Genomic DNA, 12,040 nt, shown 5'->3' on the forward strand with positions numbered 1-12,040 from the left:
CGATCCCCGCGCCTGCGCACGGCGGCAGCGCGGCCGCGCCAAGCCGCCGCGGTGCGCATGCTCGGCGGACCGCCCCGCGGCTCCCCGGTGCGCATGCTCGGCGGCCCGCCCCGCGGCTCCCCGGTGCGCATGCTCCGCGGGCCGCATACGGGCCGCGGGCGGGGGAGGGGGAAGAGGCGGTCGTGCGGCCCGCGCATGCGCAGTCGGGGTGCCCCGCTGCCCCGCCGCGCAGCGTGACGGTGCGCGAGCCGGGCGGCTCTGCGCCTGCGCGCAGTGCGTGCCCCGGAAGCACTCCGCTCGGTGGCCGGTGTGCGGTAGCGGTGGGGCCTGCACGCCGGGAGCCCCGCGGCCGCCATGTCCCGAGGCTCCAGCGCCGGCTTCGACCGGCACATCACCATCTTCTCGCCCGAGGGCCGCCTCTACCAAGTCGGTGAGTGCCCGCGCGGGGCGCCGCCGCCAAACTGCCCCGTCACGGCCCGGCCGGGCCGGGCCTGCCCGAGCTGCCGGCTGCTGCCGCCCCCGCGCTGCTCTGTGCCGTGTGGCCGGGGGCTGCAGCCCCCGGGGGAGGCTGGTCCCGATACGCTAGGGTGGTGTCTCGGGGAGGCTGAGCCGTGTAGAAGCCGGGTTATCAGTGTGGTGGTATTCTGTAACAGCAAGCAGTGCAACCCTCTGGGGAAGCAACAAACAAAAACCCCCACGCTCAGAACGGGCTTTGAGCTGTCCCTGGTGGTCCAGGCCTGAACAAAGCCAGTGGAGGCGGCGCGTGCCTGCCATGATACGCCTGAACGTTGTGGGTGCAGCACAGCCTGGTCTGCATGGTGTAGGACCTGCCCCTTCTGCTGAGCTGCTGCAGAGCTTTGCGCTCCTCTGTAGCTCCCCGCCTCTTTTATCCTTTTTACGGTGTACCTGATTCCGTACGGCCTGTGCTGCTCTTCCACAGAATGCTCCTTACTAACCTCATGAACCCGCAGCCTGGGCAGACGGTTCATGCAGGGTGCTCTCAGGATCCTGCCTCAGGGCTGGATGAATTGACTGAATCCTCCTGCGGGTGGTTTTCCTGGGCACTCAGAGGCTCGTCCCCTGCTGCAGAGCCGTAACCGCGCGCACGTCACCCGCTTGTCTCACTGCTGCGGCCAGGCCGCACGCGGCAGCCACGGCTGCTCTTGGATCTGCCCTAAAGTTGTTATCAGGGAAGAAAGAAGATTAGGTGCAGCGGACTTCATAAGTGGGTACTGCAGTGATGGAATAGGTCCTTCTTCAAATATCTAGGGAAGAAACACTTGAGTGCAAGTAACACAGGTGGAAAGTTGCTGTAGCAGCTGCCTATGCATGGACACTTATTTGGCAGCTTTGCTGCAGTAAGAGTTGTATTATGCTTGTTACGTAAACCTTATGCACACAGGTAGCAGGGCCAGCACCTTCTTATGCAGGAGAACAAAGGTCAGGGTGTTCAGCCTTCCCTTGCCTTCACAATGTGCTGGCTGGTGTGCCCAACCTTCCTGGCCAGGTGTCCGTGAGGTGGAGTTGGACAGAGTTTCTGCATCCTGTAGTGAAGAGGGAAATAAGGCTTGGTTTTCCACCTGGGTTTAAGTGTCAACTGCTGTTTAGCCATGCAGCTTATGGAGGGGAAGCCCCCATGTCACATAAGTAAGCATCTGTGTGTGGGAGGGTGCCAAACATCCTTCTCCATGTACTGAGGTACAAGTAGGTGCCCGAGGATGGGCATGGACAGATGTGGAGCTTTAAGGCCATCTTGAAAGTCGGAATTTCTTCCCGAATTCATCAGGAGTTGACCAGGGGTTTTCCGTGCAGCAGTGTTAGTTCGAGACACTTTTGCCTCAGATCTGTCTACTGCTTCTGAAACACAAGAAACTTATGTGTCTTTTGAAATGCTTTCAAATTAGGAAAGTAATGTTCTTTTTGCACATTCTCATTGCTGTGGTTAGTATCCTTAATAGCATCATGGTTTTCCTGCAATCTGTTTGTATTCAAAGTTTTTTTTTTCCAACTCATATTTGGGGGAGATGAAGAAAATGGTTATGTACAAATAACTCTAGTGTGAAGTATTTGGGAAGCTGCAGGGAGCTGCTGTAATTGGAAAGAACATATATGGGACTGCCAAAATATTTACATACCAGAATACAATGTTAAATGGCTCCAGTAGTTCTTTGACTTATCTCTTTGGAAACTGCTTAGGATCTTTATTGTGGGTGAGGATTGGAGCAGGCAGAGAAGAGGCTAAGTGCTTCACTGAAGCTGGTACCTGTGAGCAGACCCAGGGCTCGAGGGGCCCTGTTCCTGCCCGCTGCTGCGCTGGGTCCTGGCGCGGGGCGTCAGTCCCGACCCGTCTGCAGGCAGCGCTCGCCGCTCTCTTGGCTTCGCTCCTGCGCGGGGGCAGGCGGGTGGAAGAGGTGGCTCCGGGGGGAAGCTGCAGCTGGCGGCGAGAAAGGGAGAGAGCTCCCTGTGGCGCTGAGCAGTGAGGAAGAGATGGCCTGAAGCAATAAATACAGCACTGTAAGTAAGTGGTCATCAGCCCTTTCAAGGGCTTTCACCGCACTGACTGAGCAGATGGAAAATTAAGATTCTGGTATAGCAAGCTCTGTGCGAGTGCATGTGTGTATTTTCTTTTTTGATTTTGTTTTGTTTAGGTTTTTGTTTATTTATTTGTTTTTTTCTTTTCCACTCCCAGATTATCCCTCTCCTATTCTACAGTCTTTTCCATAGATTTGAATTCAGCTTTTAAAGCTACTGAGCTTCTTACTCCCTTTACTCTAGAAGACCGTTTTAGCAGTTTACTCTGATGTTGGTTAGACTTATTCTAACTTCTGGTCTTATTCACACAGCTAGCAAAAGCTTCATCTACATTTAGCAAGTGATACTCTTGAGAGTTTGCTACGTACAGCCTTATACAGATTTTTAAAGGATTTGAGAACAAAGCTTTTGGAAGCGTTTTTCCAGAAAACTTTATTGCATAAGTCACTTCAAATAAAACTCCTTCAGTTACATTTACCTGAATAATGCTGTTTAGAAGGCATGTGGGCAGATTTCATCTAAAAAGTGAGTAAAGACACCAAGTCAGTGTCAGAACATCAAGTCAGAACAAGTGATTATAAAAGGTTGAAAATGCTGCAGCAAACAAACATATTTAATTTGGATCTTATTACAAGTTAAAATACAGAATTCAGTTTTTATTTGTATCAGTTAAAGCAGCAAAAGGAAATGACATTCTTCTGGTGATATTAATGCTTGAAATAACAAACTCCTGCATTTCTTCTGATTCAAAACAAAGTCTTTTCCTGTTGAGCATTCTAATTGACCAAAGAGATAAACTTCTCATAAATGTGTGAAGGTAGCAGTGACAGTGGTTTTGTACCGAGAGAACTGCCTAATTCCTACCTGAAGCCTCTGTTGTGCGTGGTACCAAAGACCTCAGAGACACAAGGTGCTGCACAAATACCTTTGTGTTAAAAAGGAAACGGAAGCTGTACTGCTGAGTGGGATTTCAGTGCTGAGTGGGTGTTCGAGATGCTACTACCAGTATTTCTAGCACTATTTCTGTTAACTTGTCTGTCTCTTTCCTAGAATATGCTTTTAAGGCTATCAACCAGGGTGGGCTGACATCAGTAGCTGTTCGTGGGAAGGATTCTGCAGTAATTGTAACACAGAAGAAAGTACCTGTAAGTACGTGGAGGGTGCTGGAGGAAAGAAAGGTGGAGGTGACACTCTGCAACACTGGCACTGTGATTATTAATGCTGAGATACATGTCTATACTGTATTCTTGGTTGTTGTTCTCTTAAAATTTTTAGCACCCGTTAGATGCTCATTTGTACATTTTGTTATCCAGGTAACATTGGATTGGCTTTCTACATAGCTGACCAAGGAGTAAAGCTAAAATACAAGTTAGGCATGGGTAGCTTATGAGGGCTAGGTTGTCCACAATCAGATGGTGGTTTGTTTGTTTGTTTGTTTGATTTCTCTTCTTGCATAAGTCCTGCTGGCAAAGCATTATGCAGAGTCCACAGACCTGCATAGAACAGATACTCATGAGTATGCCAGCCCAGTTTATTGCTGAAAAAGTTGGAGGCTCTTGTGTTTGAAAGGTAGCATGAGATTTTTGTATGTCTCTTCTCAAAGTTTCCTCTGTGGAAAGCGTCTTTGATTTTATTGACCATACCTTAGCTGTCAGACCCTTTCAAATGTTCAGTTTTATCCTCGTCATTCTCCTTCTTCTTCCTCTGTATGCCCATAGCAGTCAATAGTGGAGAGCCTGAAAAACATTTTTTAGCTTTAAGCAGGTTCTTTTGGGCTCTTTTGTAGATATTGACACATCAAGAATCTCTTATTTATCTCTTTATGTATCTATTTATTAAAAGCTAGTGTTTTCTGTTAGAGTATTTCTGTTTCTTCTTTAGGACAAGTTACTGGATTCCAACACTGTGACTCATTTATTCAGAATTACTGAAAATATTGGCTGTGTGATGACAGGAATGACAGGTATTTAATTCCCAATCTTTTAAACCTTCCCAAGTGTGTGTTGTGTTGTGGGTTTCTTTGCTTTTTTTTTAATAAATTTTCCAACTTTGTATCACGTAAAACTGAGCATATGCTCTAGGAGATTTTTTGCACTCAGATTGGATTGGGAGAGCTCGTCTAGTTCTGATAGTGTGTACTTGAAGATGACGTTGAGTTGGGAACTGAGAATGCAACGTGGCAGGCACTGGGTGAAGTTAATGCTGCTCTTCTCTAGCTGACAGCCGCTCCCAGGTGCAGAGAGCCCGCTACGAGGCTGCCAACTGGAAGTACAAGTATGGCTATGACATCCCCGTGGATATGCTGTGCAAGAGGATTGCAGACATTTCTCAGGTCTACACACAAAATGCTGAAATGAGGCCTCTTGGTTGCTGTAAGTATGGTGCATGAAACTGTCCTCTAATCTTTTTTTAAGCTCACAACTGCAAATATGGGACTTGCTCATCCATTTTTCAGGTTGTGTAAAATAATGTGGTTGTAACTGAAAGAGTACGGGGGACCAACAGCCGAAACACGTAGTGTTGGAAGCATCAAAGTCCTCGTTCAACAATTGACTTAGGATATGAATTTAAATAAGTCATTTAACATCTTTAAAACGTTGTTACTATTTCACCTTCATTTTATGGGCCCAGCCTGTTTGCACTGAACACTGATGCTTGTGAATGGAAGTTGCTCCTTTTACCAGTGTTCGTGAAGGGTAAGAACCTTTATTAAAGCAGATATATGAAGAGTGAAATTTGACTTGCGTAGATTTTATGATTTCTTTTTTAAATATACTTTACTTGCAAACAGTTATGCACGAGTCCTGCTTTGTCTTTGCAAATACATCTTAAGTTTAGGTGACAAAGATATGTGTGAAGTTTTCTAGGTATTTCTGATTACTTTCATATTTAGTGGGGGATGGGGTAGTGGAGGGGATTCCAGTTTGTTCATTCATTTTATTCACAGCCCAGTGTGAATGTACTTTTTAGGATGTACTTTTTAGGATGCCTGGAAATTGCCTGGGAAAAGATCTAATGTTTCCTCAATGACTATTTTGCTAAACATTCTGTCTGTTTTGGTGGGAGGTTGGTGTATGACTTTCATTTTTCTTTTCCCAAGAATATTTTTAGAATTGATGAATCACTTCTCGTAATCATAGGCACAAGCACTTCTCAGTAAAGAAGTAGCATTCGGGATTGCACCACCTTTTGTGATGGGTCGATTTTCTTACGCTTGTAACTTTCAGGAATAATCGTTTCTTTTGTCCCTCGGTGCTTTGGCACTTCCCATGCTTGATAATGCTGGAAAGTGTGTGTGTGGGGGGCTGCTTTAGTTTTGTTTGTTTTTTTTTAGAATACAACAATACAAATTGATGCTGCTTCTCCTTTTTGGAAGAGTTTGTTTGTTTTTCTATTTTATTTTTCCCAGGTAGTTATTCTGTTAATTACTAGCTGTTAGTTACAGCTGTTGGTTTAGAAACTGTATGGCTGTAAGCATTAAGACCTTGATCTTGCTCTGTGTTTTGTTTTTTGTTTGTTTGGGTTTTTTTCTTCTTTTTCTTTTTAACAAGTATTGATCTTGAGATATTTTTAAGAGGCGTACTGAGATGATGCAACTACAAATCTAGAATGTATAGTTGAGCACAGATGCACTTCAATGTTGTGACAAGTTTGAGTTACTTGAAATCCGCCCAATTTGAAATCACTCAGTCAAATGGTCTTAAAAAGTTCCGTTTTATTTTCTCAGATTTCCCTTTTCTCTCTTTTTACAAAATAAAAATCTGAAATTGATATAAAGGAGGGCTTGTCAGGATTGCAGTCAGGACATCTAAAATTGATCTCTTAATATTTTCATTAATTTAAATATATTTATAAAGCTGCTTTCTGGTGGAAAGTGTATCCTAATTGAACTATTGTGTACATTTTTTGAATGTTGTATAGTGCACAGGATGTTAAGTGTGGCTGTGTTAACCTTGTTACCAAGACTTAAAACTTCTGTATTTCCTGACTTTGTGGTTCTCTAAGCATGGCAAAAAACTTCCCTGCCTTTAACGAGTGCTCTTGTGCGAACATGGCAGAAATCTAGTTGCACAAAACTGAGGTGCCAAAGGAAGTTGTAGCTCTGAGGATGAGGCTGTTTTGCAAAAATGTTTCTGGGCATGTGTGTTTTTCACAGGAGAGAAAGGATCTGTGCTCTACTCCTAAGGTAATGAGATTTTATTAAAAACATCACCTTTTTCTCTTGAAGGTATGATTTTGATCGGCATTGATGAAGAGCACGGCCCGCAGGTGTACAAGTGTGACCCGGCAGGCTACTACTGTGGGTTCAAGGCCACGGCCGCAGGAGTTAAACAGACCGAGTCGACCAGCTTTCTTGAGAAGAAAGTAAAGAAGAAATTTGATTGGACCTACGAGCAGACAGTCGAGGTAGGCAGCGCGGGGAGCCCAGCTGCGTCGCAGGGCTTTGCCGAGCGCGGTGTGCGTAGGGTTGTGGTACCGGGGGTGCAGCCAGGCATTTCCTGTTGTCTTGCAGCTCGGTGTTGCTGCCAGGCCAAATACAGCCATTCCCACGAGAAAATCTTTTGCCTAGCAAATGTTTAGGTGGAGTGACCTAATCTGGTTTTCCTGTCCCTGTGTTAGCTGAGGGGGCTCTGAGGGTTAAAATTGGTCAGTGAATCTTTTTTTTTGTGTGTGTGTGTGTGTGTGTGTGTGTGTGTGTGTGTGTATTTCTGCAGTTAGACTTACACAGCAGAGATTTATATAAACAGTCCTATTCAAGGGGCCCATTATCCTGTCCAGTCTTGTTCTGCAGTTGCAGTGTTTCTTGCATCACAAGGTCAGCAGTTGCAATCAGCTCTGCTAATCTGGTGAAGTTAAACAGCCCGTTGTATTGACGTCTGTGCGACTGCTGTGCAGTTCAAGAGCTCCAGCAAAATTGCTTCCAAAGTCTGCATTACTGCATGCCTAAAAGGGACAATAAATACTAATGCCTGCAATTTGGTAATTTCTGTAAAAGAAGATCCTGAGCCATCTTAATGCTTGTATCATGTTGAAGTGGAACATGCCGTGAATTCCAGGTTCTCTTGGAGCCCTTTTTCTATCCTGGTTAAATAATCCTCAAACTAAACGTTTTTTTTCTATCATTACTTGATTACACTGTACACATCATTTAGCTGAGTGATCAAAATAGGCAGAACAGCTTTTTAATATTCTGGTTTTTTATTATTATTCATAAAGCTGTACTTATAGAGCAAATATCTACTTGAAACCAAGTTCTACTGGTCAAATCTTGGATGCATTTTTATAGCTTTTTGGTTTTGTAAGAATGCTGAACTTGTGAATGTAGATGAGGTATTGTCCTTTAAAAGTAGGTGGCGACAGGGAGAAGCAAGTCTGCTGAGCAAAAGCACTTTGTTTTTTTTAAATAGTAGTATGCTCCATGGATAAACAATTTCTCACAACTTTGCTTCCAGGGAGTCTTCTGTTAAGACATCTGTTCAGGCTCATTCTTAAAGTTTCAAAGTCTCACAGAATTCCTGCAAGATCAGTATATTACTGGCATAGTGAAAAAAACTAGTAAGGTTTTGTCTAGTATTCTGTATTCCCTAAAACACTATTACTGATAGAGTTAAGTCCCAGTGTGTCAGAATAACTGTTTTGACAAGCATCTGGTTATGTAGCTGTTTACAAAACTTTTCTTTGTGCGCACTCATCACTTTGCCTGTGTATCTTCAGCATTATTACAGTTCTGCTGCAGAATTAAGTAGAGAACACTTTTAAAACAAATGGTGGGTGTTGTTTTTTTATGGGTGAGGAAAAAAGTCAAGTTAAACTACAATTAAATGTAACATTTAAAAATGGTTAATGTAATTTTAACAAGGAAAGGCAGGAATGTGCTGCACAAGTAACGTACACTAAATGATTCTGGATTGTACCGGTGATGTCTAGTTTGTTTTGTATGTGGTAAACATGTTCTGACTTTGGGACCAGGGGGTTTAACTTTTGTTTCCTCCCTTTCTGTTCCCCCTCTTTCTTTTTCTTTCCTTTTTTTTTTCTCTCTGCTAAGAAAATATGTCCTTTTATATTTTTGTAAATTGAACCTTTTCGGGAGAGAGCTGGAGAGGGACTACCTTCTGTAACAAGAAGAAACTTTGAAGCTTTTCAGATTATGTTTGGAGATGGAAGAAAATAATTTAAAACGGGAAAGAAGAATAGTTTGATGCTAGGTCTGTATAAAAGCAAATGGTCTGATGCTTTCTGTGCTTTTATCATCTTTCAGACAGCAATAACATGCCTGTCTACTGTACTATCCATTGATTTCAAACCCTCAGAAATAGAAGTTGGTGTAGTTACTGTGGAAAATCCTAAATTCAGGTAAGTGATCAGCACTGTTAAAGCTTGCTCTGTGTTTCTCTGACTAGGTGCAGTTAGTTTTAGCTCCTTGTGTAATAGTAAACTGGGAAAAGGAAGGAAATAGCAGAAATTATATGCCCGGGCCTCTCTTAATTCTAACTGTTCAGATGGCCAGCGATAAAATAAAATGATTTAAAAAAAAGGAGCACAGTTTGGAAATGTGTGGTCTTATTGGGTCTGGACAAGGGAAGTGTCCAGTGTATTTTTAAGGGCTATCCTTTAAAACCAAAAGGGTATTTGATTCAACTGAAGTTACAACGAGTCTAGGTAACTTTTCATACCTAAAAAACTGAAAGCTTTAATTTGTACCTGTGTTCTAGAGTCCACTCCCAAATCACAGTTATGGCAATTAATGCAATTTCTTTTACTTGGAGTACATTCCAGCAGCTGCCAGGTTCTCCCCAAGCAGGAAAGCGAGACACCTGTGATGTAGCCCACAGTTACCTGCCTCAGTGATTGAGGAGAGTCTTGAGACCTTCGTGCCCTGCAGAGCAGACTTCTGCATGTTCTTCATGTGTTAAAGTTGACATGAGAGCGATGGGTGGCTTTGAAACGAACAGCGGGAGGTTTAGCATGATAGAATAACACAGCTTTGTGGGGAGGGGGAAAACGTGAGACTTAACTTTGTGTCAGACTTTATCTGTCAGCCCTTATGTCCTTTATTGAAAGGAGGGGTAACAACCAGAAAGGAAGGCTATGAAAACCTGTGTCCCAACTGGAGTGATCTTATTAATTATCGTGCCCATTCTTCTCTGCAGTCCCAGCCTGCAAATATATTACTCATGAGGAACAACCTGTCCTTTTTCTACCTTTGTTACCCTTTCTCTCTAGTGCCTTTGATTATCTCTCTATTTTTCAAGAAGAATTGGTATGTTGGCCTGTGGCCTGGCAGCGGTGCTTGAAAGGGCTGAAAGATGCATTGTATAAAAACTTGTTACATTAGGTCGAAATATGGGAGTGTAAGGGGAAGACTCACAAAAGCTATTTAAGATTTCTTTTTGTTGTTCTTTTAGGATCCTTACAGAGGCAGAGATTGATGTTCACCTTGTAGCGCTGGCAGAGAGAGACTAATTAGCTTTCCCATTCCCATTGTCTGGGTGCTTCTGGCCAAGGTATTTGGTGAAAAGAAAACACTTGTTAATGGATCTAGATTATGGGTTGAAAACAGTATATTCACTCTATGATGTATTTTACTCTGTACAAATAAAACAGAGGTTTTTGAAATAACTTGGTGTTCCTTTTAATGTAACTTTAAAAAAAAAAAAAGCTTTCAGTACTATGAAATTGTTATTCAAAGTGCTTGGTCACTTTGAATGTTTCTGTGATAATCACTTGCCTTTTAGTTGTACTTTAAGAAAAAAATTATATGTAGTCGGAACTAGATGATTCTTAGTTCTGTATCAGATATGTGGTATGTGTGTTCTAAGATAATTTTGTTCTAAGATAATTTGCTCTTTTACATATGAGGAAATTAAATCCTCAGTTTGCTCAGGTTTGAATGAGGATGTAGGAGTCGTTGAAGGGGGGGAGGACCAAAATCCCTTCAGCCTTTTTTTTCTCTTTTTTTTTTTCTTTAGATACTGAATTTAATAGACACTGCCTGCTGCAGTTAAGCAGCTCTAAGCTAACATTATTATTTAGGGGAGGGCATTCTTGAAGTGGTGCACTTAGGGATTTTAGTGGTTTATCACCCACCTGGTTTGAGGCTTTGAGCAGTACAAAAGTTGTTGTTGCGGCAGGGGTGACCCAGGTGAAGTCCAACAACAAGAATGTCTTTGAGAAGCTGTTCCCCTTGCTTGGAGATTCAGAGATTCCAGGTTAGGAGAAAAAAACATGATGGCAAAAATTTTAAGCCAAGGTGCAGAAAACAGCATTTCTGCTCTGCTGAAGATTTCTGTGTCTGCAGCAAAATGGGAGGTAGGAAAGTTTAGGGAGGAGACACTGAGGCAAATAAAGAGGCAGGCTGCCCAACACCTTAAAATATCTAGAGGTGAGTGTCTTCCTGAAAGACAGCAAAGCTAATATGACTTAGTTCCTTAACACATATTCCTCTGCCTTGCTGTCCCTATGTTGGCTTTTATTACTTGAGATTGTCTTGTTTTTTTCTGACATCTTTTGGGAAGGCTTCACACGTTTTCAGAAACTCAGATTGCTTCTTTTTCCCTTTTTCCTTTTCAGTTATAGCCTGCTGAATCTTTAAGTTATTTGTTAGCATTACCCTTTATTAAAACAAATATTACATCTCCTTCACTACATTTTCATGTGATAACTGACTTGAGGAGATTGTTATTTAGATGCCTGTTTGCACCTGAAGTGCAGCGGACTGTTGACTTTATAATACCTGTTGAATTTCTAGTAGTGCTTCCAAATGTCACGTGTCCAGCTGTCAGATACTGTGTCATAGATGAGTATAAGGAGGCTGTGCTTTCTTCTGGTTTGAGGTTGGTTATCTGAGGATTCTGGTTTTTTGTGCAACCATATCAGAACAACAACAACAACAGAAAACATTTTTAAAGGTGTGGGTGTTTCCAAGTGGCCGCTGAGTTTCTGAAACTCCTTGGGATCTGTTTCTAACGCATCAGTTGTACAACAAGCTGGAACCTTCACTTTGCTCTTGAGCAGCTTGAATTGATTATGGTGGCTATGACTCCTTGAACAAAAGGAAGGGAGCAGTCAGGGAGATGCATTACTGGAGCATGTTTGCATGATGTGTAGTACTGAGACTCCCTGAAACACCTTTCATTTTAAATTCTGAAGCTTGTCTGTGGTTGTGTAACTCGGTTAGGTTTTCTGAGGGCAATGGGTGTCCTTGCACACCTTGTGCGCCTGCGTGCATCACATCCCACTCAGGGTGTGCAGATGATGAAATAAGTCGCCTCTAGGATAGTATGTTGGGAATAGTGCTACAATTTTAGTCTTGCATATTAAAAAAAAATAATAATAATTCTTGACTTTATGTTGGTGATCAGGATTTTTCTTTTTCAGTCCATGTGTCTGTCCTTAAGGTAAGAAGGGAGGGTAGATTGCATCAGGTAGAGATACCCGATGTAGTGAGAAGGTGCTTCATACCGCAGCGTACGTGTGTGCCACCCTCCCATGCTCGGAATCCCGGCGG

At 43.1% G+C, this 12,040-nt stretch overlaps 1 protein-coding gene across 2 annotated transcripts; it reads left to right on the top strand.

Annotated features, from left to right (window-relative positions):
- The first annotated feature begins 269 nt into the window (after positions 1-269).
- PSMA6 (proteasome 20S subunit alpha 6) lies at positions 270-10,152 on the top strand. 2 transcript variants are annotated; one of them, XM_088529208.1, is made up of 7 exons: positions 270-430; positions 3,583-3,677; positions 4,414-4,495; positions 4,749-4,904; positions 6,761-6,939; positions 8,792-8,886; positions 9,916-10,152. In XM_088529208.1, the coding sequence occupies exons 1-7, from the start codon at positions 355-357 to the stop codon at positions 9,974-9,976; spliced, it is 744 nt and encodes a 247-aa protein (XP_088385334.1). In that variant the 5' UTR covers positions 270-354; the 3' UTR covers positions 9,977-10,152. The 2 variants fall into 2 exon arrangements, with proteins under 2 accessions (XP_088385334.1, XP_088385335.1); XM_088529209.1 differs by having other exon boundaries at positions 271-430; positions 9,939-10,152.
- Positions 10,153-12,040: the final 1,888 nt, after the last annotated feature.

This window comes from Tinamus guttatus, unplaced genomic scaffold, assembly GCF_059628265.1.
Source record: "Tinamus guttatus ecotype Peru unplaced genomic scaffold, ASM5962826v1 Tinamus_guttatus_pri_ptg000327l, whole genome shotgun sequence".
Taxonomy (NCBI): domain Eukaryota; kingdom Metazoa; phylum Chordata; class Aves; order Tinamiformes; family Tinamidae; genus Tinamus; species Tinamus guttatus.

What these genes read in the sequence shown, in the direction of transcription:
- PSMA6 (XM_088529208.1), top strand. Translation starts at nt 355, where the DNA reads ATGTCCCGAGGCTCCAGCGCCGGCTTCGACCGGCACATCACCATCTTC. An exon ending in AATGAGGCCTCTTGGTTGCT is followed by an intron (nt 4,905 to 6,760) that starts GTAAGTATGGTG and finishes TTTCTCTTGAAG; the next exon opens with GTATGATTTTGATCGGCATT. An exon ending in GTGGAAAATCCTAAATTCAG is followed by an intron (nt 8,887 to 9,915) that starts GTAAGTGATCAG and finishes AAGCTATTTAAG; the next exon opens with ATTTCTTTTTGTTGTTCTTT.